The sequence below is a fragment of the Papaver somniferum genome, chromosome 11 (assembly GCF_003573695.1).
Source record: "Papaver somniferum cultivar HN1 chromosome 11, ASM357369v1, whole genome shotgun sequence".
In the NCBI taxonomy this organism is placed as follows: domain Eukaryota; kingdom Viridiplantae; phylum Streptophyta; class Magnoliopsida; order Ranunculales; family Papaveraceae; genus Papaver; species Papaver somniferum.
The window spans coordinates 47,068,278-47,094,249 of record NC_039368.1 but is presented as its reverse complement, the minus strand read 5'-3'; the positions used below and the strand labels follow the sequence as shown (position 1 = coordinate 47,094,249).

Genomic DNA, 25,972 nt, shown 5'->3' with positions numbered 1-25,972 from the left:
TTCAACACACCAATAATTTTTGAACCAAGTATCAAAAAATTTGAAAGAGAAAGAGAGATTATTGTTCCTATTCCCTTTCATATTTAAAAGATGAGGGCTACGGTCAGACCACCCTAATGGAACTAGCACCTTTAAAATTGAGTCTCTAAATTGATTATTGTCATCTGTATTAACAAATATCCAATCTTTCTTGTATATTTTCAGTTCCTTCCAGGTGAATTTAGATCCCTCGTAATCGTCATCCTCTAGAGAAAATCTCAAGGAGCTTTTTAAAAGGTTCTTCCTCACTTTCAACAAAAGGAACACCTCCTTGATTTTCTTCCTTTAAAAGTATTTGGTTACAATCTCCTATAATTATCCATGGAGATTCGCGATCCGAGAAAATTTTATTATCTATTAATATATAATATCATAAGAAATTAATAAAAAAAATTATTATAAGATGTTTATTTAGATAATTAATGATGTCATGGGAAATTAATTAAAAGAATTATTATAAGATATTTATTTAGATAATTAATGATGTTATGAGAAACTAAAAAAAAATATTAGAAAATTAGTAGGGAATTAATAGTACAATAGAAAAATTAAGACCGTTGGATGTGTTTCTAACTTTCAATCAAAGACATCACTTTTTATGGACGACTACAACATTCTATTTATCTACTGCAAGAACAAATACGTTCTTTATCTTGCCTAAATTAGCCAAATTTTATTTTGTATTGTGGATATCTTAAAGTCTACATGTGTGTCTTGTCACTTTAATGGACAAACACATAAGAAAACTAATGATGCAATGATTTTTAGGAAATCCATATATTAACAATTCAGGTAATTACTTGAATATCTTTTTTATTAAAAATTAAGAAGTGGGGCCGTGATACCACCGTCTGTAATTTATTGTTAAACCATACCTTATGTAATTTTCTATAGAAAGGCTAAATGAATCAAGCACTTTCATCGTGAGCCTGAAATTTAACAATGAAATTTTAATCGTTGCTACACTCGTATTGTTATCCCCCTTGGGTGTGGCATATACAAAGAGCATGAAAAGGTTGAATATCCATATGGGAGTAAGTAAAATTTCAAACGGTTCACATCTGAGTATCTATAAGTTTAGGTTCCACATTTGGATAAAAGGTAAACCTGAAAATTCTAACGACCGAACAAAATTATATAATGACTTTGTAAGGAGTGGTAATCCGAGGTGTGCAGATGCATCGCCTAATATCAGAAATTTTGCCACTTGATCCAACATATCAAAAGATCTTTCACTTGGCGTTTGATTGCATGATTATCATCCAAGAAGAGTTTCCAAGACGATACTTGAATCGGTTGTCATAATATCACGTTATAGTGATGAAGCAGACGACTTTAACATCCCGCGTCGTATGTTGTGTGATAATGGGGACAAGAAAATTATAGATTGCCATATTATGGATTCTCATGATCATGTTACGATGATGTGCATGTGTTTTTACAAGTCAATTATGTTGAAATATGAGTACCGGTGCAACATTAATAACTTGTGATAAGTGCATATCATTAACAGTCGGTAGGTCCGAAAGGAATAAATTAATTAGGAAAGTATTATTGGGAATGTTTTTGGGATGTTTTTAGGGATGACAAGATGATAAAATAGTATCATGAAGTAGAGAGTGTTTACGGCTAGGAGTTTAGTTGTTCATGGCCGTAAGTAATTCATATAAAAACAACACAACAACAACAACAAAAAATAGCAAGTTTGTCGATTCTTACCTAATTCAAGTTATGGATGGAAGATTATCTGATTGTTAAGGTGTTTAAACTTCTTGATTTCTTAATTATTTTTTTTTAGAGTTCATCATCTTCATCATGAACTATGAAGGAGAAAAGTAACATGTTTGTTTATCTTTTTCTTTTAATGAATAGTTGTTAGATTCAGGTTCATTTATGGGTGGAATTTTGACATTTGCATGAGATGGTGTCCCCTTATATCTTGTTTTTGAACATTTGAATCCTATGCAACCCTCAAAATCAAAAATAGGATTCTTAAAAGGGGCTTAATGATGATGCATATGTTGGAGCATTCAAAGATGGTAAATTTTTCTTTTTTTTCGTTCTTATATCCAAAACTAATTTCGCGCACAAGAAAAAATGATTTCATTAGTTGTTTAACATTTCCGGTTACCTATATAACAAAATTCAGTTTGTTTTTGTTTTTATTCTAATCTAAAACAAGGAAAAAGAATTATATCATATTTAATCCTACACAAAATCTAGTATTTGTAAAAGAAAAAAAAAATCTTATTTAGTTACAATAAAAACGTGATGATGATTGATAATCGTGTTAATTGAGTACTATCATTGATCACCAGTAAGTGCATCATGTATACTTCGCACCAAGTTTTTTCTGCACAACAAAAGTCTGCTCAAAACAAGAAATGCCCATAGTAGGACAAAGCTACAATTATATAATATTTGCAGTAAAGAAATCCGGTGGCAGAACTACTCTTTTTGACTCAATTTTTTTATCACTAAAAGATACAATAACTCTCGAATAATTTTGTCTTAATGTTATGCAATTCTTAAATTTCATTTCTATTTTTATTTTTTTGTTTTTGGTAGTAAGAATGTAAGATACACAGTATATTTCAACGGTCACCTAGTAAATTAATTATGTTGTGTTTAAGCCAATGCTAAATCATTTTTATCTTAAAAAATTTTGTTTTAATGATGTACAAATATATAGTTTAGCTATTAGAAGTCGATATTAAGTATTTCATGCTTTAAGAATCCTACATTTTAGGTATTATTAGACGTGATATATATCTAATTACCTTTTTAGAGATTTAGAATAAATTAAATATATATTTGTATACACTAGGTAACCGATTGTTTAAAACAAGTGCACACTCTTTGAAGGAGTGTGCCCGATATTGGACTCTTTGTATTCCCATGTCCATAAAAACATTTTATATGCGCAAACTGGATAGAAGCATGAGGTTTCATGGCTCTATAAAACTACTTAAAATAATTGTAGTAGGGATATGCACATTCAATCATTAATTTAAATTAGCTATTTTATTCTTTTTTTTTTTAATATAGCTTTTATCAAGACACCCACCGGGAGACTGTTCATGCCCAATTAGAGACAATTCCTAGATGGAGGAAAATTACAGAAGAATATCGATACAACAATAACTATTTGGATTATCTAGATCAGTTTTGAGGATTTGACTTTCCTTGTTGCATTGATGAATTCTACTAAAGCAACTGGCAAACAAATGATAACTTTGCGTGCAAGTATTTCATTTGAGATTTTTTGTGTTCTATTTTGGAATATAAAAAAACTATACACCATTATTTTTTGTTGCAGTAAACTCATGATGGAACAGAGAAGTGTAGCGCATTGGATGTTTTGTTTAATATGAAATCAAACCTTAAAATTTTAATATGATATGTCGTTGCCTCTCATTTTTCTTGCTTAAGTTCTAAATGAGTAGCTGATCTTGAACATGGTATAAAGTTAGGATATGGTAAGGGATGTTTTTATATTGAAAGTAAAATATATCCATTTATGAATCTTCACCCAACTTAAAAGAGTAAAGAACATGGATATTATGGCCACATTAATGAAAGTTGATAGGATATAAAGCATAGAAGAACCTCTTTCATTTTATATTTACAACCAAATAATACTTGTAATATTAATACCACAATAAAGTTTTACAATGTACTTGATAAGCAAGTTGATACCATTTTTTTTTAATGATGTAATATCAAATAGAGAAGCATAATGGGCCAATATGACTGCAAAATTTAACTTGTAGTATATCTCCTTTTATATGTTTATGATGTGGCAATTGAATTTTCTTGGAGACTCCGAGACTATAAGTTTTATTCCATTAGTGGAAGACCCTTGCGTAGACTAACCTTTGGTTCCCATCCTAGAAACCCCTTCGCCTTTGAGTTTGAAAATGAGAGGGTACCAAGTACACCACCAACATTTTTATTCGGAAACCTATTTGGAAAAACTTGTTATAATAAGTAGGAAAGATCGACAGTTGAGATCTTGCACTTGATATGTGAGCAGGTTTACTTGGACGATCTCAAAAATCAATATCCAGGAATCGACCTAGTATGTACCAGAATCGTATACGAACCAAATTCTAATAAGAACAAGTATGGTAATCTATATCTTTAAAGGTACGGATTCTCAAGAATAAATCTTGCAGGTTTTATATAGTTCTAAGCTTGAAAATTGTCTAGGTTATTTATCAGATCACGTGCTTTTACTTTAATTATAGCAAACACGATTACAATGCATGATTAACAAGTAAAGCAAGACACATAGAATTTTGTTAATTAGGAAAACTGCAATGTGCTGAAAAACTCTGGGATCGAGTTCAGTTTGAACAACGCATTGTATTAAGACTTTACAAACACTAGCCTACTTATCAGACTTCGGACTAGAATGTAGCTGAGATATAACTAACCATCCAAGAAATTAAGCTTCACTCATGCTCTTTATGTCTCTTGGATATCGCAAGACTCCAAGCACTTGATTCCCCCGACGTCCTTTACTAGCTTAGGAGTCTGCTTCAACCTAAGTGAATACTTATAATCTATTCCGCTTTCACAAAATACTTATATGATTTATCTTTAGATATGAATCAAGATTTTGGGAATTGTGTTTTTTTCGAAGATCATGGCACATCAACATTTGGAATTTGTGAATACAAACACAAATACAAAAAAAAAAAAAATACAGAAGGGAGAAGAAAGACTGAGATTTTCGCTTTTGTTTTTCTTCTTATGATTATTTGATTAAGTTGAAGTATATATACAGAGGGGTTTTTAGAAATGGATGCTACTCCTACAATGACAGCCAGTCATACTTCACCATCCCCTTCTTCTACAAACGCAGCAACAACTATTCAAGTTCCTGCATCACTTTATATTGGTGATCTGCATTTCGATGTAACTGATTCACATTTGGATGAGTTATTCTCTAGGTTGAAGAATTTTTCTTCTACTCGGGTTTGTAGAGACTCTGCAACTGGACGATCTCTTGGTTATGGTTATGCTAATTTCATTACTCCTGAAGATGGTATTCATATTCATCCAAAACAATTTATTTTTTTTGTTTTTGTTTTATTTTATGATATGGATTTGGTTTTTTTAATGGAGTTAGAGATCATTGTTTGATTTTTTTTAGAATTCAGAAGAATTTTTGTAAAATTTTGGGATCATCTGATATTATTTATTTATTTGTCATTTTTTGATTTATGTGTTTGTATTTGGTGCTAAGGATAGCAATTCGGGCAATTGAGAAGACTAATCACACTTTACTGAATGAGAAATCGATAAGGGTTATGTGAATACAAACAAAGTTTTCTTAGAAGACAATTATGTACAGATACAAATTATGGCATTTGAAGGAGTTTCCTTCGTCGGGTATCATCTTCTCTAGCCATATGATTTTCCATGAACTTGTTTATGCAAGAATATTTCACAAGTCATTATGTTGTCAAAGAATAATTGCGTATACTGGATGCAATAAATAATTGTGCATGTTTGCTGCACAAAATGTTTTAAAAAAAATGGATATTTATTCCTCATCATCAACCAATATGGATACTACTAGAGATTGAGCTGTGCATATTTGTTACACATATCTAGTTTGTGCATATTTTCTGTACACATGCATGATTTTCCATTTCAGGAATATTTATTATGGCACCAGTTGTTTCTTATTATATTCTGTGTTATTCATTTGTAAAAATTTGTTTTGTGAAATGATGAATCTTCACTACACCTTTATTAAATTTTCCTAGTATTTGAAGGTAATCATCGTAGTTTAAGCAAATGGATTTTACTCTTACTCTAATGTAAGTGCCGAAAGAGTTTAATTCAGGGATTGTTTGAACTGTTGAGATTGTTATTACTGAATTTTCTGATATCAAAATTTTTGATTTCTACATAGTAGGGTTTTCATTTGATCATTAGACGATGATCGGAAAATATGATTTGCTCATTCACTCTTTCTCTCAATCTTGATCTGTTTCTTATTCACTCTTTCTCTCAATCTCGATCCGTTCTTCTCATTCTCTCTCTATCCGTTTCTCAGAAGAATAAAATAAGAAGGCTAATTTTGGTATGATTAATAATTTAAATATAGTTAATCCTCATCAACAACAAGAGAAGACTGAATGAAACTAATTGGAATCCGAGCAACAAGCTAGGCTCCAAGCCTCCAATCCTCTAAATTTTGGTATATTAACTTTTTTTGTATATGATGTCAGAAGCTAAATTAATGAGACAATATCTCTAGCCTTGACTTGCTCGGGGAGATAAAGGCTTTGAAGATATAATGAACTGTTTGTTAAAGCTGAAAACTTTGAAGGCAGTGGAGGCTAGGAAATGGCTTACCAGAGCTAAACAAAATGATTTTAGATGGGGAGACTCTAATACAACTTATTTTCATAGATTGGCAAATGCAAGAAGGAAGAGGAACACAATTGCAAAACTGGAAATTGAAAGGGTGGAATGTTTTGATCATGAGAGTATTAAAGTGGAAATGAGGAGCTATTTTGAATCTGTTTTTTCTGAAAAGAATGAAGTGGCTTTTTCTATGGACAAAATTCCTTTTAATAGGATTTCCGAGGTTGAGAAGATAGAATTGGATAAGGATTTTACTGAAGATGAAGTGTATAAGGTCACTAAACAATTTGGTGCCAATAAATCTCCAGGTCCTGATGGATTTTCAATGGAGTTTTATAAGCATCGTTGGAGTATTATTAAGGATGATTTTATGAGGTTGATGGGGGAATTTAGCAGATTTGGCTCTTGGGATTGGAGGCTAAATTGCTCTTTTATTTCCTTAGTACCTAAGAATGAGGATTCTTGTACACCAAGAGATTACAAGCCATTAAGTCTTCTTGGTAGTGCTTATAAAATTTTATCAAAGGTGCTTGCAAATAGGCTTAAGAAGGTTATATCTAATTTGGTGTCTGATTTTCAAGGGGATTTCATGAAGGATAAACAGATTTTGGATGGTGTTTTGATTGCAGGGGAATGTATTGATAGTAGACTTAAAGCTAAAATTCCAGGAGTTCTTTGTAAAATAGATATGGTAAAAGCATTTGATAATGTGAAATGGAAGGCTTTGTGGAGAATTTTGGAGATGAATGGATTTAGTAAGAAATGGATTTCTTGGATGAAGTGGTGCATATCTACTTCTGTGGAATGAGGTGATTCAATGAATGGAAAGGAAACTGGCTCCCTGGAATAAGAAGTTTCTTAATAAGGCAGGTAGGTTGGTTCTAATTAGGAGCTCTCTGTCCAGTTTGCCTATTTTTTGTCTCTAATCAAAATGCCTGCAATGGTGGAGTTGAAGTTAACCAGATTGATGAGGAGATTTCTATGGGATGCAAATGATAACAAGAGAAAAATGTGTTGAGATGCACTAGTAAAGCTTTGAAGGCGAAATGAGTGTGGAGATACTCAAGAGAGAAGAAGGCTTTGTGGAGGAGGGTTGTTCAAGAGAAGTTTAAAAATAATGTGGATGTTTTCATGCCTACTGATGATTCAAGTCCACAAGGAAGGAGCATGCAGAAGAGTATTCTGCAATCTTCTGTATTTTTGCAGGATCAGGTGAAATTTAATTTGAATGATGGGTAGTTTATAAGACTTTGGATGAATAAATGGACTTCTAATGATCCTTTGATGAATATATTTCCAGCAGTTTTTAAGATATGCAAGAACAAGCAGGCAACTGTTTCAGAAATGGTGGTGGAAGGAAGATTACAGTGTATGACAAGAAGGAAAATGCAATATCAAGAGCAACTGGAATGAGATTTGTTGTGCAATGAGTTAGGGCCTGTACATAACTTCAATGATGAACAAGATGGGATAGATTTTATAGGTGATTTTACTGTCAAGAAGTGTTACGATTTGCAAATGGAGGGTGAGACTGATGCTGTATTTGAGAAGTTTGTCTGGAAAAAGAATATCGCACCAAAAGTTTCATGCTATGGATTGCTTTCATGATTCTTTACCAACATTAAGCATGCTGCATCATAGAGGAGTTGAAATTCAAAATGTAATTTGTCCTATGTGTAAAAGGAAGGTGGAAGATTCATATCATCTTTTGGTTACATGTTCTTATGCTTTTGAGGTTTGGACTCATTCTATTAAATCTTTCAAGGTTTCATGAGTTGCTGCTAATATGGTAAAAGGATTCTTTGAAGCATGGAGATTGAATAATTTGTCTGGGAGGTGCAGGAAGTGTGGTGGAAGACTATTTATGCTGTGATGTGGCACTTATGGAAAGAGAGAAGCAAAAGGATTCATAATGGTGGCAGACCAAAAAAAGCCGCCGAATTAATTATGATTGTGAAGCAAACTATTGCTCTTTGATTTTTTGATAAGGATGTGTTTAAGGGATTTTACGTAAATCAAATTTTGTTTCATGGGATACAATACTGCACATGTAATGTGTGTGCTGTTTGGTTCCGGCTCTTGTACATATTTTTTCCTTGTTTTCGGTTTCGGTTAGAAGCTAAATTTATTTTCATGACCTTAGCGTTTTTCCTCTTGGCCTTCTCTTATAAATGGGCTCGAAATTTGTATAGCCTTCTCAAGCCCAGGGCCATGAGAGCAAGAGAGTGAGGAGAACGCTTAATCCCCACATCGCCAAACAAATCAAGTTTGTCGTAAAGATTTGAGTGCTTTTTGAGTCTGCGGAGTTGATTCATTTTGAAGAACAAAAATAAGAAGAAGAAGAAGAAGAAGAAGAAAATGGAACTACCAGTGATAGATCTATCACAGTATCTAGAATTGTCAACTAAATTATTAAGTCCAAGTGATGAGTCCAATTCATCAGTAGAACAAGAGTTGAATCCCCAAACCAAAAATTTATGTAATGAAGTAATTAGAATACTGAGAGATACTGGTGCTCTTTTAATCAAAGATCCAAGATGTTCTGTTGAAGACAATGATCGTTTCTTAGATATGATGGAGAAGTTTTTCGATAAACCAGACGATTTTAAACGTCATCAGGAACGCTCTCATTTGCATTACCAGGTCTCTCTATCTCTTTAATCAATTACGATGAAATCACTGATTTATTTTTTCAGATATTTATTTAGAGTTGGATGTCTTATGATTTATCTGTATGATATGTTAAATCGAAGTTCTAGTAAATTAGGTTTTTCTTTTAGATATGTCATGAAATATGTGTCTGATCATTCACGAGGAATCAATGTCTTGCATGATTTAATTTTGATCATATTTATGGTGTGAAACTCTTGTAATTGAGATGTTACTATGTTGATTGATTATGAAATGAATAATGAAATGACTGCAATTCATTTCATTTTTGCTTAGCAATGGAAAGAATGAAATCACCATTTTTTTTTTAATTGGTCGAATTTCGATTGTTTGTGAAATGAATAATGAAATGACTACAATTCATTTCATTTTTGCTTAGCAATGGAAAGATTGAATCACCAATTTTTTTGAATTGGTCGAATTTTGTCGTAGTAACAGGTAGGTGTGACTCCAGAAGGAGTTGAGGTACCTCGAAGTTTAGTTGATAAGGACCTGCAACAGAAACTAAGCACAATGCCTAAGGAGAATCAACCATCTACCCCAGTTGGACCTGATCCAAAGTGGCGGTATATGTGGAGAGTGGGTCCTCGACCATTAAAAACCTGCTTTCAGGTGTGTAAAAATTCGGCTACAGTGGCATTCTAATCGAGTGATTGGTATGTGATGATCCTTCTTGTCCGTTTCATGTAGGAGTTAAATTCTGAACCTGTCATACCAGAAGGTTTTCCGGAATGGAAGCAAACCATGGATTCGTGGGGTTACAAAATGATTAACGCGATTGAGGTGATCTTTTATTCTTCCTTGTGCCTGGCAATTCTTAGTTACTGCTGTAATGTGTTATGTTTTTCAAATCATCTTTAGGTTGTAGCTGAAATGGCGGCAATTGGATTCGGTTTGCCAAAGGATGCCTTCACTTCCCTAATGAAACAGGTAAACTACGGTTTCTAATGCACTTACTGTCATCTGAAAAACCTTGCCTGTGATTGTACTTTGTAATATGCTCAAATGTTGTGCTTACATAGGTAAAATAGGTTCACCATACTGGTGGTTTTATGCTATAATACACCACGTTAATGGAAAAACGACTTGTTCTTTGCTTAGCATTTTGAAGATATCATCTGCATAACCTGCCTAGTTCGTCCTTCCGCAATTGTTTGAATTTTAAACCAAAGAAGATATAAGGTTGTACATATGTCTGTTCTTTGAGCCGATGTGTACATTTCTTCCGTGGAGGAACATAAATTGTTAGGAGACAGCAATTAGAAGTGCTTGAATATTGTTGAGGAACAAAGTTTGTCTTGTTTGGGTAAATCCCTTTAGCAGATAGTTAAATAATTCAGTTTAAATAATTCTTTGAAAGGATAACTTCTTTGGTTTAGTGAGTGAATCGATGTTAATTCAGTTTCTAATTGTTTCCAGTTCCACACGAAAAGATTTTTTGACAGATTATTTTCTTGGTCAATCAACAGGGGCCTCATTTGCTTGCTCCAACAGGAAGTGATCTTCAACGATATGGCAAGGAGGGCACCGTCTTTGCAGGCTATCACTATGACCTGAACTTCTTAACTATCCATGGGAGAAGCAGATTTCCTGGACTTAACATTTGGTTGAGAAGTGGACAGAAAATGGAAGTGAAGGTTCCTGTTGGCTGTCTACTTATCCAAACAGGAAAGCAGGTCAGTGAAAATCAGTTTAGTGTCTAGTTTTCACAGTTATGTATACTTCTGCCATGGGAGCTAACTTAAACAACAAATTGAACAAGGAAATAAGAAATGAGCACAATGGAAAAGGACCAATGTGAAAAAATAATATCTCTCCCGATGAAGTATTGTACTCAACGTATAACTCACATTATGATATTAAAATTAGGCTATACGAAATGATTCTGACCATCAAATCGCCCATATTCATAGCGATGATGGTCCAGAGGACTAACCTTATGAAACCATGTAACATGAATATGAAAAATGAGAGTGTTTAAAATGAAGTGATAACTTTGTCTACAAATGTTCAAATAGTGGGCAATCGATAAATTGTATAAGTAAAATTGAAAATGACCAAGATCTATCTGGAGTATCTTGGTTGTGATTCTTTTGAACTATAATTCCGTAAAAGTTCTCTTAAATGGGTCAGTCATATACTTGGGAACCTTTTTTTTTTTTGGTAAATCCAAATTGTATTAATAAATAACCAAATTACAAAACAAAATAAGCAGCAAGAAAAGAGGTCAGAAAAACCCCCAAAAACTTACTACTCATAAGTATTTCAGGAGTAGCATCTCCATCTTACTGTAATGCTTGTGCTATGCAGCTCGAGTGGTTGACAGGTGGGAAGTGTCAAGCAGGAATGCATGAGGTTGTTGTGACAAATAGAACACTAGAAGCCGTAGAAGCAGCACGGCAACAGAACCGCAGTCTGTGGCGAGTGTCTTCAACAGTGAGTTATTTTTTCCATCCATTATTTCTTTCTCGCTGGTTCTTTCATTTCATAATAGCACATGTTAATTGCTAAAATACTGTGTTTCTCTTCTTTTCTTTTTTTCTTTTTTTTTGGCTTAGTCATAAAATATTATGTTTCTCATTTGATACTTACCAGTACTTGACGATATTCATGTTTTGGTGCAGTTATTCGCGCACATAGCTTCGGATGCGACGATAGAACCCTTGGGTCACTTTGCAGATTCCCCACTTGCTGAGAAATATCCTCCGATGTGTGCAGGAGAATTTGTTGAACTGGAGCTTGCAGTAATCAATCTCAAGGGCAAAACTAACAACAGTGATAGCTGAGAATGAGATGAAAACAGCAATATCTCAGAATGAGATGGTCTTCTTTTAATTTATTGTGGGCTGGGGGGGTCCTAAAGTTTAATCATGGCATATATACAAATCAATCTCATGGGAAATTATCAATTGTCCATGAAATAGAGCGCCATTATACTGAACAAATTTGCTAATAACAGAAAGCTTAATCAAAATACTCTTCCGGATGCAGCATTAGTTTCCCATACCAATGCCATTCCTAGAGTATGGCCTTGGATTTGCTGGTTTAATTCCTCTATGCCGTGTATTTGCATTGCTGTTAGCATCAGATGACTGGCATGGGTGTGACCTCAAGTGGGGTGAAGAACACGTCCCTATCCAGCCATTAGATAGTTCTCAAGTGCGAGTGAACAGTGAATCAATGATCTTCACAAAATTGTCCAACAATTATATGGGTCCAATGTTAAGTGGTGACAACACCAGTCAACCAATGGACAACTCAACGGGTTATGCATTCATAGTATACGAGACCGCATCAGCATCCATCAACACTCTTAGCCCTGGATCAGCACCATCAACACTATTTTCTGTAGCTCTGCGATGGAACCAACTTTTACATGGATGTTTCAATTAACAATCATAATGACACTGAAGGCCTCGTTGATGGGGTTAACAATGCTGCACTCTTTCGGTAATTACTGCACGCATAACTACAGACTACCTGTTCTGCTGCAGCAGAGACAACAACTAGCTAGCAGACTCGAATTCGATAGCCAAGGAAGCACGATTACGCAAGATTTACTTCGTATAATATAATTTACCAATTTTTTCGGTATTTATCGCCTTTTGGTAACAATTTAACAGTCTACGAGCCGATGCGACACCGTTTTACTCGCCCTTGACAATAAAACTGGCGGGAAATGAAATTTCATTCGCCTTCTAAATCCATGAATCATCATCTCCTCGGCCTTGATCTAGTCTCTTATTTTATCTCTCACATATTCAAACCCCTAATTTAGCTCTCAATCTGATGGAGAAATACGTAGTTCACTGCCCCCCTTCTCCTGATAACCCTAAACCATCTTTCCTGTGCAGGCAATCCTCTCTCTCCCTTTTCCTCTTGATATTCAATTTCACTACTACCACTAATAGAATTTGACTGGTTAACTTTTACAGGCCTCCATGGGAGAGGAGCGTTGCTGAGTTGGTTGGTAGATATTCTCCAAAATACCGCCACGATGTCTCCACTTTGTTGCTTGAATCGTACTCTGAGGTTATTTCCTTTCTCATTGCATTTACATTTAGGGGACCGATAATTTTTCTGATTAACTTATGAAATTAAACACTTTACTCTTCACTTCTCGGAATTAAACCTAATACTGTATATATGATTGGCCAGATGGGAGCATTTCCACACGAGTATGAATCCGGTGGATTGGCCTGTCGAACTCATGTACAAAATTTATACCCTTTGTTCTTCTTTTGAGAGTTTATATTTGTGGATGTAGTCATTTGAGTTGAAGAGTTTTGATAATTGTCAGATGAATCGGGTGATTAATATTGCAAATAGAAACACTAGCCAAGTATTTCTTAGAAGGTTAGTATTGCTATTTTTGTTTATTTATATCCATGAATGTTGGGGCAACATTTTTTCTTTAAAATATCCATGTTTCTTCATTTGATTTTACAGGGATGGGATATCTGCACTCGAATTTGACAGCAAGGTGAACACTGAATCCATTTCGTAGTGTCTTAGTATCATCGACTGTCAAAAACTTTCAGTAGTGTTCAAATTATAAGGATTCTCTTTATTTTGTTGTTTCAATGTGCTTGAAGTGAAAAGCATTTAATTAGTTTGGGGCGTCACATTTTTTCAGGTTCGATGTATCAAGTGTGACGTTCTACTTCAATTAAATGATTTAGAGTAGTGTTTTTCTTTTGTACATTACTCTTAACATTCTACTTCATCGATATTTTTACAACTTTTTCTCTTACTTCTTTTAGTGAATTGTTGTTTTTGAGACTTGCAGGGGGTATATGTCGCCTCGGTAACAAAATCTGGGTGTCTAACAGTTCATGACTTTGAAACTCTCTATTGCCTCAGCAATGGCTCGTCTCCATGTAAGTTTGTTACTACTATGAACAGGCTACGTTAATGTTTGGGATGTAATGAGTTTGTGTAAGAGCCCTTTCCATGTAATTGTTCAAACTTTTGTTAACTATACGGATGATGATAAGCTACTTTCTCCCAGTACACGTCGAACTTTGGCTCAATTGATTCTAGGACAAGACATTTTCTCCAAGTTTACCAAGTTCTTGTTCCTGCATAGAAGTCGTTGAACATGGAGTCTTACTGTACATCATTTGAAAGTCTAGTTTAAGTGGAGTACTAAATGCCATGGCCCATGGAAAGGTCACTGGATCATTGCTTCATGGTGACTCTTAGATCCTCGCATAACCTCCCTAGCCTACAAGTCTATTATGAGCATCTCGGACCTGGTTTATTAATCCATCCTCCTCAGATTGAGTTTTTGTAGGCTGGCTTCTATAACATGAGTGATTCATTCTCTTCAAGTGTCTTAAACGTTTCATGGTCGAGCGTGTTGTACTTTTTTGCCTATTTTATTAGGTTTGATAAAACGTAGTATAAAACATGACTTTTCTTCATGTATCGTTCACTGCTTTCTTGTTTTCTCATATTTAATAGATGCACGTCGTACTCTGAAACTTAGTGATCCTCTTTCCTCATCCACACACAGACACATACATCAGCCCCAAGTATACGTGTTTTTGTTTACAGTGTACCTGTGATTGGATATTTGTAGATTTGAAGGAAGATGACACAAAACACTTGCTTCACCTTTCTATGAACCAACAACTTGATGTTGTTCGATGGAATATTGCAAACCAAGACGAGGTTGCTTGCACATCGGTGCAAAGCAATGAAGTTCTTATATTTGATATTGGCTATGTCTCTTCCGAACCAGTTGAAGTGAGTCTCTCTTGTCATTTGTGTGCTTTACATCATAGGCTTGTAACAATTAATAGCATCAAGGAATATGTTGATGATTGTGACCTGTGAATGTCTGTAAATTCAATAGAGCACATTGTAGTTTATTCCAAAGTACTGATATAGCATCCGTTGCAACCCTAATATCCTGATATAGGGACTTCATTAATCTGTATCTGGAACTTTTACCATGTAACGTTTATAATTCTATTGGATATCCTTTGAAGATAAAACATTTAGGAAGAAGTTTGAAAACTAAAGAAATTTTCATACACCACAAATTCACCTTTTTAGATAACTTTTACATATTCTTTTCATACACCGCAAATTCATCTTTTAAAAACTAAAAAAGCAAATGGTTTTCTGCATTCTTTAGTACACCGTAAAGGTGCTAGCACCATCAGGTAGTTGTTTTCACATCCATTGCCTTTAGGCTTTAGTTCGTGCACCTAGTCATTTGAACATTAAAACATGAAACAACTTTTTCCAACCTGGTCATACATGTTTTTTAACCTTAACCCCCAGTATTCATGACAAATCTCTTGCTAGGTGTTAAGGAAGAGGCCTGCTGTCACTGTGCATGGATTCGAAGTACCCAGAGGCTTATCTGATATTTGTTTTGCTTCGTCGGACAAGTCAAGGTTGGTTACTTATGCTTTACATAAAATTATCTTACTTAAAGCTACAGTTTTCTTATAGTGATATGCATTACCTTCCAGTTGTTTATGATGCATGTTTTGTCCTTGTTTTGCTTACCTGCAATGTTTAGCATGAATTTTGATGTTTATTTAACGAGTAGGTTTTTCAGTTTTCACCTAGCAATGCAATATTAATTTTAGTAACCAGGCTTCACGCTTTTCCAATATCACGTGTTAGTTTTTTTGTGACAAGGACACATATTTTGGTGTCCTTCCAGTTGTATAGTCTTAGACAAATGAAGAGAAGAAATTTTACTAAATTTGACAGATAGTCGACTTTGCCTAACCCAAACCAAATGTTCCCTCTCAAAAATCAAAAAAGGTATTGTTGAATAACAGCTTTCAAAATTAGGGGCAGAATGCACATATGGAGGGACACCCCAACGAGTCAGAGAGTGCAGTTGACTCTTTCATTCTTCAGGGAATTAAAATGCTAATTACTCCTATTTTCTTGTATTTTTAGCAATGGAAACAAAGCTGTACAGTACAGCCTAGCATGGACAATTGATGTTGTTTTGTGTGAACTGCTAATGGGAGTTATTTGCTGTGAGGCTTACTAAACATTTATATGGGTACCAATTTCTCTGAAAAATACATGCTTGAAAAAAAATTGAGGCCTGAACCCTGAAGGCACTAGAAGTGTTTTTAAATATAAATGTGACTTGATATGAAGTTTTGAATACAGAGGCTGTTTAGTCTTTCTGATGGCATAAAGGAACTGGGATACAATTGGATACAGGGAAAAGTAGTTTTATAAACTCCTGTTAAGCCTTTTTACTTTTAGATCTTTTTGGATGTATTGACCCTAACATCAATATTTTGGGGGATTTACTATGACGGTTTAAGACTCCTAAATGATTTATGTTAGCAGGTTTTAAGCTGTGCTAATATCTGGTTACTTCCATTTTGTAGTTCCGCTTCTTCGTTTTTCTTTGAAATAAGACACCTAGTGATTTCTGTTTGAGATCTTGAGAGTTGACACCATGCTGTTATATGTTAGCTGTGCCGTAGATTCCGACTTGTTAGATGTGCCATAGAATCTGACTTGTTTTCCCCTCCAGTTTGCTTGCATCTGATATGAGCAGAGCTATCAACCTATGGGATAGGCGAGTGAGCAACCTTCCATGTCTGGAGCTTAGTACTAATTCCCGGAGCAATCTTAACAGTATCCAGTTGAATGTGGAAAATCAAGTAAGTTGTGCATGGCAACTCCCATAATGTTCATACATAAATCCATTTACATGCAGTTTCTGAAAACATGTCCGTTCTACTTAGTTATTACTAGGAACACTTGCATAATTACACTTTTTGTTGGATATGTAGATTGTTTTTGGAGCTGGTAAAAATGGAATTATCTATGCTTGGGATCTTCGTGGAGAAAGAACATCTTGTGCCTTTCAGAGTCATAAAGAGGTAAAAGGATCTGGGATACATTGTATTACGCTGATCTATAAATGATAGGTCTGGAAATCAGGCTTAAATTAAATGAAACTTAGAATACCAAATTAAAACTCTGATTCTAGTGGGTGCTTTGACTTCTGACTTGTATCTACTGTTATCAAATATGTCCCTTGATACCAGGTATCTCATTCTCCCTAACATCTTGGAAGCTTGCATTGCTGTTGGAAGGAATTGGATCATTGAAGGTATCCTAAGTTTACATCCGGTCGCATTACATGAACCTTTGTTCATTTCTTTTTAAGTGCATTTAAACTTGATAGTTTTTCTTGTTTTTGGTATTCCCAAGTGCCAAGTCGATTCTTTTACCCAAAATATCTTGATTTTGGTATTCCCATGTCAAATTGTTTTCTCTTTGGCAATTATAGGCAAATACTGTGCTTCTTGCCTGTTCTTTTTTTCTCCTTGAACAAAATTTTGTTGTGGAGAACTAAGCAAGCTACAAAATCATAGCCCAGGAATGGAAAATGAATCTCTGTAGAGCTCAAGAAAAGGAAACAGTAACGGATCAACCCAAACATAAATTAAATAAGAAAACAAAACAAAATAAAATAAAAAAGAAAAGTCGTGTTGTGATGTGATATTCAATCCTTGGAAGCAAGTCAGTCCTCCCTACAAAACTCTCTACATCCCCCTTCTGAAGGTGAGAGGCCTGTCATTCCATCTCTAAAAACCACATTACACATATAATGGTTCTTATTCTCTCTACCTTTGGAAGTTTGGGTGTGCCAATTGTGATTTCAAACTTGTTTTTCCCGTAAGGATTTCTGTAGTTTGAATCTAATGGCGAGTTTAAAGTACAGAAACCTAAGAGTCTCAGATAATGTATTAACCAATTATGTTATATCAAAATGTGAATCTCTTTATAACTTATAAGTAAGTTGTAGGCACAATCAGACATTCGATCGAAGGAGGTTCACTCAATTAATCTTGATCCATCTTGCCCATATCAGTTGGCGTTCCACCTTGATGATGGTTGGTATGTTATAGAGATTAGTTACAGTTTCCCATTTTTGCTTTGTAATTCATTTTTAAGTTAATCTCAGTTAGGCTGTTGGTTGTTGTTTAGGCAACACTGTAAAGATCATATGCTTTGCATGAAAACTGTGTTTCGGGTTTTATTTGTTTCTGCAATTCTGTTGATTAAAGAAAAAAAATTAGTTTCCTAGGTTGACTTTTACTATTTTTGTAGGTCTGGTGTTCTGGATACTAATAACTTTCAAGTCACACATGCATTGCCCACCCCCTGCTTGGTTGTAAGTAAAGTTGAATAAATTTTACATGACTTTATATCGTGTTGATCTAAATTGGTCATTGTTCTTCTACTTACTATTTTTGTTTCTGTTGAGGAATTAGGAATGGTCCAGACATGTCAAACAATTGTTCTTCACTGAGAAAGCCATCTTGGCTGCCTACAAGTTCGGTAGGATTCAAACACCATTGATGTATAATGTTATCTTGTCATTTCAATTATACTTTTGGCATTTCCGTTTCCTCTTTTCTCACAAGTGATCGAAGGAGATATAGTGTCTATTCCTATTTGATCTCTTTAACCGCCTAGCAGTATTCTTGATAAACAAATTAATCCATACATGGAGTAATAAAATGTGGAAACACAAACTGTTCAAATCTAAAGAACAAAAGTAGGTGAAACAGTTTGATTTTCAGGGAGATGAACATAAATTGTGTTATCAATTGTAGGCATTTCATTCTAATTTTTTGATAAATAGGGATTCTAGTGCTTATCAACTTATATGAGCGATCTTTTTTCGTTTTTTTTTTTACTCTTCATGATTATTAGCTATGTTATACTGCTCATAGTAACCATACTTCCCTAATAAGTGGTGCAGATTTATGCGGTTGGATCATCATCTGATGATGGGATACATCTCTTAGATTTCTACCCAAGACCAGACTCAGCTTGCCATGTGGACTTGAAGTAAGAATAGCTAAACCTGCTCTAGACCATGACTTATAATTTCCTTTTCTTCCATGCATGTAATTTGGCTTAGGACATTGTGCATTTAGAGGAAAACAACATAACTGGATGAGAGTACCAAGTAATTGTGTTGAACCCTTGCTTAAAAGTCAAAATTTGCCATTGTGGAGAAGTTCGTTGAACCAACTCGGGGACTGAAATTGAGAAGTTTTAGTATGCTGTTCCCAGAACCAAAATTGAAGTGCTGACTAAATAAAGGTCTAAATTATTGGATAGGGTTTGAGAACTACTTTTTGTGCCGATGGACTATGCATTAAAGTGCCGCCACTCGTCATGCTTTTATGGTTCATTAGTTTGCTCTCAAGGTTGTTATTCACATATCAAAAAGCTGTCTTACTCATTCTCTTTATGTAGTGAGGAAATACAGAGCAATTCTGATGAGAAGAATAAAAAAACACGAAATCGATTCATTCCTTTGTCAGAAGGTGTTTCTGTTTGTGCTGCACATCCCCTCAATGGGACAATAATTGCGGGAACTAAGGTTTGTGTTTCTTAGATTGATAAGACTAAGATTTCTGTAATTATGCAGCCATAAAATTTCTGAAGTCCTTTTATCACTAATATTATGAGATGAAGTAAAACTCAAACCTTTTTCTAATGAACATCTTAACTGTTTTACTCGGCAATCATCTTTGTTGGTGATTTCTCAAAGACACCACTCTTTCGGGAGCGCAGACAATGATAATTCAACGAACGCGGGAGGTTTATCAGAAGAGCAGAAACTGGATTGACATTCTATTGAGTATGCCAACATTGTCTGGCCAACAATCTCATGGTTGGGATTTCAGCAGCTAGTCACACGACTCGCACCAACAATCTCTTGGTTTGGATTTCAGTTAGGTTGGAATTTAGCAACTAGTCTCAGTTGTGCAAGTAAGTGAATACTGCGAATACTGAAAAGCTGCAGAATGATAGGGTGAAACAAAAATTGATCAACATTGATGTTTGAGGAGATCTACAATTGCTGCAGAATGATAGAGCCTCTCCTGCACTGAAGGATAAGCAAAATCCTGATTAAATCCATGATTCACAACTGAAAAATACCATTTGTTATCTTTTCATTTCTTGTCATGTCATCCAGTTTTAAGAGATCACTGTGTAACTGAAATAGGACCAAGAATGTGGTATATCAAAAATCTATATTAAATTCTAAGTGTTTGTAAATCTTCTGTGTCTGAATTACTGAAGCGTTGTTCAAATCTTAATATACACAACAGTTTGCAAAACTTCTGAGTTTCAATCCACCATTGCAGTGAGGACTCAGGACCAGCTAAAGCTTAAATAGCATTTCTATTATCATACAGTTTGAAGGTTTCAATGTGTCTCAAATCTCAATTTCATAATCTATCTTTTTGCTGGAGCACATAGATCTAACAGTTCTGAAGCATAACAAAACTTCAAATCCAACCAATAAGAAGTTCTGAGAAATGCACAAACCATAAATTGGAAAACTTACCAAAAATCAAAATTCACATATGAATCAATATCAGAGAACAACACAACTAGGTAGTTTTGCTGGCTCTGAGGATTAGTTTGTTTGAAATGCAAACTTCAATATTTATAGACCAAGAAAGTTTGGACACCAAGGAATTTCCTAAACCGAAAATATTCTCAAGATATGCAATATATTTCCAAATTCAGTTTTGTGGATAGGGAAAAATGGTTTGCTGGTTTTTTAGGGAATGAGGGAATCACCGTGCGATGGAGATTCCTCGAACCGACTAAACTGCTCAACCTCACACAGATGCACTGCAAAGGGAGTGCTTAGATTCGAGAGATAAATATGTAGGACTCCGACCTAAACCAAGTCAATAGCCATTCCAGAGTCAATCCGTTCGCAAAGAGGGAGATGGGTTGATCTGTAGGAGGGAAGATGAGAATTGTGCGGGATCAAGGATTGTGGATGTGTTGAAGGTTTCTGCAATAATGGTGAACTGCTGAAGTTGAGTTCTGTGAATAAGTTTTTATCGAGTTGTTGACGAATGATGATCGATGATGATAATGATGATCTCCTCGATTTTGGACTGATTTATATTGCAAGAATGATGAACACCCTGATCCCTGTAAGCGTGACGGTTTCTTGAGTGAAAGAGTGGGAAAGTGGGAGATCGTGGTGAAACCAGTTCCACATCGTGTCGAGACTTGGTTGATCACTCACTCACTCACTCACTACTTTGCTAACTCCTTCAATCGTTGACACGAATTACTCACATTTCTCGTTGTGGATGAATCCACGTGTTGTAGGCCGCCAGACCAAAACCCTAAGTGATATCCCCCATTTGTGACGTGATTGATGTCTCACAAATCGCGGAGTCTGCATGATAGACATGCATTTAATTAGTCACGTTTACTGATTTAGACAATGAGTCTATGTTTTGTTGAATTGAGCATGAATGGCGAATTTCTCAGTGGAACATTCGAGTAACTGAGTAAGTATTGCTCGACGAGTTACTGGGTGTTGATGGTTGGATCAATATTCGAGCAATTGAGCAAGTATTGCTCAATCCAACGGGTTACTGATAAATTATTGAATATTGATAGTTGGATCAATATTCGAGCAATTGAGCAAGTATTGCTCAATTTAGCAAATTAATGATAATTTACTGAATTTTGGTGGACTGAGCAAGAATTGCTCAATTCGGCAAATTATTTATGGATGTCGTGACCTAATAAAATATTAATTAAAATATTGGTAGACTACCAAATATTATATAATTAATGTAGTTGATGATTGCTGGATCAACATAAATTCATTATTGTTTGAATCCTGATCAGAATGATGATTCGTGGAGCGTTTGTTCGAAACCCTAATTTTTGATCGATTGCCCATTAATTGACGAATCACTGAAAATAGGTCATGAACGAAGGAGGGACCGACCACATGGGTCTTTGGACGTCCATGTGATGCCCAATTGCTCAAGTGAGCGTACGCCATGGTCTTGAGTTGAGCGGTTGGTGAAGGAATGATGATTAAATGTCAGTTTCATCATTTATTGAAATAGTTCTCGATTGAGCATTAGGTGATAAAACCTAATTATAGAAAAGTGGGGGACCGACCAAGATGGATGGCATGAGACCGGCCCTTGGTGGTCGTGGGACCGCTGATGGGTATTTGCACAAAATTTGAGTTGGTTGTGAAGAGTTTGGACCCAATATGAGCAATTGCGCAAATTAGGTCAAAAGTGTGAAAACGTGTGGGACCGGCTTATTGCAAGCCTTAGAGCCGACCTTGGTCGGTCAAGGGAGCATGCCTGTGTCTCCATAATGCTCGTGTCTCAGTCATGAGAGTTTCAACATTTTCTGATGTGCGTTTGAGCAATATTTCGGATTTTCAGAAGAGTTCGATCTTTGACTGAAATCCTCGATTTTGCTCGAATGAGCAAGTATGCTCGTTTGATCAATATTTTGTGAATATTAAATAATAATATTTTAATATATTTTTCATGAGTAGCCCAGTTAGTCATGCGACCATGTTGACTTTTGGCTTTTTCATGATTTGCGCAATATTTGAGAAAATATGGAGAAACCACGATTTTTGGGAAGTTTCACAAGATGAGACAAATAACAATTTATGAAAGATTAGGGATTGCAAGGTGTGGGACCGGCCACGGCTAGGGCATGGCCGACCGGCCAAGTTGCCCGGTCCCGCAACACCTTTCCCTATTTTTTATTATTATTTTTCGTGAAACTACACAAAATTGGGGAAACCACAAAATATGGAGAAACCATGAGTTTTGCTCAAACAAGGAAAGTTGCTGAGATTCACGAGTTTATGAAAAAAACAAAAATAAGGAAAAGTAATGGAGGAAGCATGGGACCGGCCACGGCCGGCCGGCCGGTGGGCCTGGCCCATGGGCCCTTCTCCATTATTTTAATATTGTTATTTTCTCTCTCATGTTTTGTGTGGGATTCCTCATTTGTCCATATCTTGGATGTGCGTTCGCGCATTTGGGTGCTCGTTCGTGCATCATTGTCGAGTACACTTGCATTATTTTATGAGGCTTACTCAGTGGTAGTCCAGATGCCCGATCGCTGAGTATTTATTACTAATTTATGAAATTCAGTGGAGAATGATTCATGAAACTGAGTAATAAAAGTGAGTAGTTTTTTATTACCAATTCATAGGATCAGCCGTGGATTCGACCATGAATTCAGAATAATAAAATAGGTATTACCATTCCATGGGATCGTGGATTCGACCATGAAATCGGAGTAATAAAATAAATGGTGATATTACCATTTCATGAGACCAGCCATGGGTTCGACCTTGAAATCAGAATAATATCTATTACCATTTCATGAGATCAGCCGTGGATTCGATCATGAAATCGGAGTAATACATTTATCTATTACCATTTCGATCATGAAATAGGAGTAATGAGATAAAATAGATTATCTTCTAGGATTTCAGTGGTGAATGTCACGGTAGAATTTAATCTCTTGCGTATAGTCAGTGAATCGGCGAGTGTTGACGATGTCCTGAAGACGTTATTGCTCTCAATCTTACGGAGAACCATCTGGATCTATACACGACCTCTCTCATGTAATCAGGGAATAATGAGTATCACCGACGTCCTGAAGGCGTTATTGCTCTCAATCTTACGGAGAACCACCCAATTATGTTATTCTACATAGAGGGCATAATGAAATGCGAGGTATCGAACGCTCATCTAGTGGAGGCCTTCCGAAATGCATAATCTTCATGGCTTCGCAAAATATGAGTTGTCACATGCCTGAAAGCCGTGTCAGAAACATGTATCTTGATTTTACGGTTTTGACCTTTGTTGAAAATCCACCATCTACATTAAGTCCCCTGCTTAGTGGGGGACAGTCATGTTCCGCAGTAAGCATTAAATGGTGATTTTCATCCGCCGAGATCAGTGTTGAGCTCAGTTGCACAAAGGTATTTTCAGAATCCTCGATTTTCTCCAATGGTGTCATGTACAAGAAAATGCTCAGGTAAGGACCTTGAATGATGGAGTGTCATCCTGTGAGATGAGGCACTACTAATTTGGACGGTCGGGCATCCTGTTTTGGTCGGTTTAATGTTTGCGGGCCCGATCCCAAAAAGAAATCCTTGTTTTAAGAACAGATGTTCATTCGTTCGTTAGTTAAGAAACAAACAAAATATAGTGATAAAAAATTTGTCTATGCGCTTTCACGAAAACCAAAATTTTATTTTTAAGTATGTGAGATTTCACAAAAGGGAGTAAACTCTCGTTTCAAAGGTGGATGCTCGGGATAGGGAGCAAAATATATACATATATTTTCAAAGTTACATGAGTTTCACGTTAAAATGTATACTTTTGTAAAATTAATGCTTTGATTTTGGACAACTGTTGAAAGTAGACAATTATTCACGGTGAAATAATGTTTGTATGTGAGTTTTCACAATTGTTGAACGGACGTTTGTCCAATTTTTGAAAAACCAGTAAATGTTCACACAGTGAGATTTATGTGAAATTAAATTTTTGATTTTCAACAATTGCTGGAAGTAAACAATTTTTGATAAAATATTTGCATGGATTTTGTGATCTGATAGTGTATGCACAAAACCAATGAGTGTTCCCTCGGTGGGAGTCACTCACACGGTGGAAATAATGTGAATTTTTCTCGTGATGGAAGTTTCATGAGTTGTTCACAGTTTCATGAAAATCATGTTATGATTTTGAATAACGAATTTTGTTCGTCTTTGCAGGTTTGAAAGAGCGAACAAATTCTCGAGATTGTAATCACTACAGCTAGTGAAATTGTAAATAGGTAAGAGTTGGATGGTTACCATTTTTGTAGACGCTGTTGTGAGCACCTTTATTCCATGATTCATTGTTCTGTTGAATCCTGCGCTTTGTATGAACGATGTGTTGAAGTATCCACTTTGCAAGAATGACTGACTCCCATGATGATAATTCCAAAGATGGTGTTTACAGATATGACATCTCTACGAATGCAACTTTAAGAAATGGTACTCCTGGGACCTCTGAGTGATGTGAGAGATCCTTCATACTGAGTTGTACTTCTGGTTATTTCATTAGATTTACCACAAGATGATCGAATAGTGAGATCCCGAATCAATGTAGACTCCACGGAAATGGAAGAAAGTCTACGGGAGCGGAGAACCCAGTAATAAGGACTACATGATGACGTGCAGTCCCCAGCCGTTTCTTTGGTGAGTTGTTAGCGCTCCTTGTGTCATGACTTTTCCCTGCCCGTGCAATTAGGATCACGAGACCAAGGTTTGTTATTTATTTTCAGACTTTTGCTCCATGACGGTATTCAACTTGTTCCCGGACAAACAATTCAGGAATCCAGCACCGACTAAGAAGTCGATGTAAGTATCTCTTTCGTGCAGGTGATCGTGGCATCCCATTAAATGAAATAATAATAATTGTTGTCGATGTACCCAAGAGGAAATCATTGTAGATAAGCAGCATGTTGACGAAGCGTGCTCTTCTTTTTTGGGACATGATAATATGGAGGATTCCCGAAATCCCGAACCGAATGAAGATAGTGGAGTTGCCAATGTAGATTCCGGCATTGCCGAGCCTTCAAATGATTTAGAGACTCCTCCAGTAAGTACATCTCCTGTAATTTGAGATCGTTGATTTGTGAAGGAATGAATGAGAATCCATGTAAATTTATTGATAACTTTGCCGAAATACGTCACCAGAAAATTTCAGACTTCAAATTTTACTAGAAACGCTGTAGAATCCTCGTCTGAAGTCGGATTTTCGCGGTATGCATATGTATCTTCAATACCAGGAAATTCTAAAGCTTTATCATAGAATCTTTTTGAACTTTGAGCGTGTTTAGGGCCTGAAAAGGGCGAAATAGTGAACTTCCTGGAGACCTTCAGAACTTTTTCAAATTGCATGTTGTCTGATGTTTTGGCTACATATACTTTCTCGTCCATCCGATTGTTATGAAATTTTGATATGTTGTAGAGAACATTCAT

The 25,972-nt window shown here is 35.6% G+C and overlaps 2 protein-coding genes across 2 annotated transcripts; both read left to right on the top strand.

Annotated features, from left to right (window-relative positions):
• Positions 1–8,665: 8,665 nt before the first annotated feature.
• On the top strand, positions 8,666–12,086 carry LOC113325368. Its single transcript, XM_026573562.1, has 7 exons — positions 8,666–9,069; positions 9,535–9,708; positions 9,787–9,879; positions 9,958–10,026; positions 10,566–10,772; positions 11,407–11,532; positions 11,721–12,086. Exons 1-7 carry the CDS (start codon positions 8,785–8,787, stop codon positions 11,880–11,882), a joined length of 1,116 nt encoding a protein of 371 aa, XP_026429347.1. The 5' UTR covers positions 8,666–8,784; the 3' UTR covers positions 11,883–12,086.
• Positions 12,087–12,105: 19 nt separating this feature from the next.
• LOC113324381 lies at positions 12,106–18,262 on the top strand. Its single transcript, XM_026572703.1, has 13 exons — positions 12,106–12,375; positions 12,449–12,546; positions 13,032–13,128; positions 13,255–13,308; positions 13,397–13,452; positions 13,546–13,579; positions 13,886–13,976; positions 14,681–14,847; positions 15,415–15,506; positions 16,625–16,754; positions 16,887–16,976; positions 17,145–17,209; positions 18,214–18,262. The coding sequence occupies exons 1-12, from the start codon at positions 12,106–12,108 to the stop codon at positions 17,160–17,162; spliced, it is 1,197 nt and encodes a 398-aa protein (XP_026428488.1). The 3' UTR covers positions 17,163–17,209; positions 18,214–18,262.
• The last annotated feature ends 7,710 nt before the right edge of the window (positions 18,263–25,972 follow it).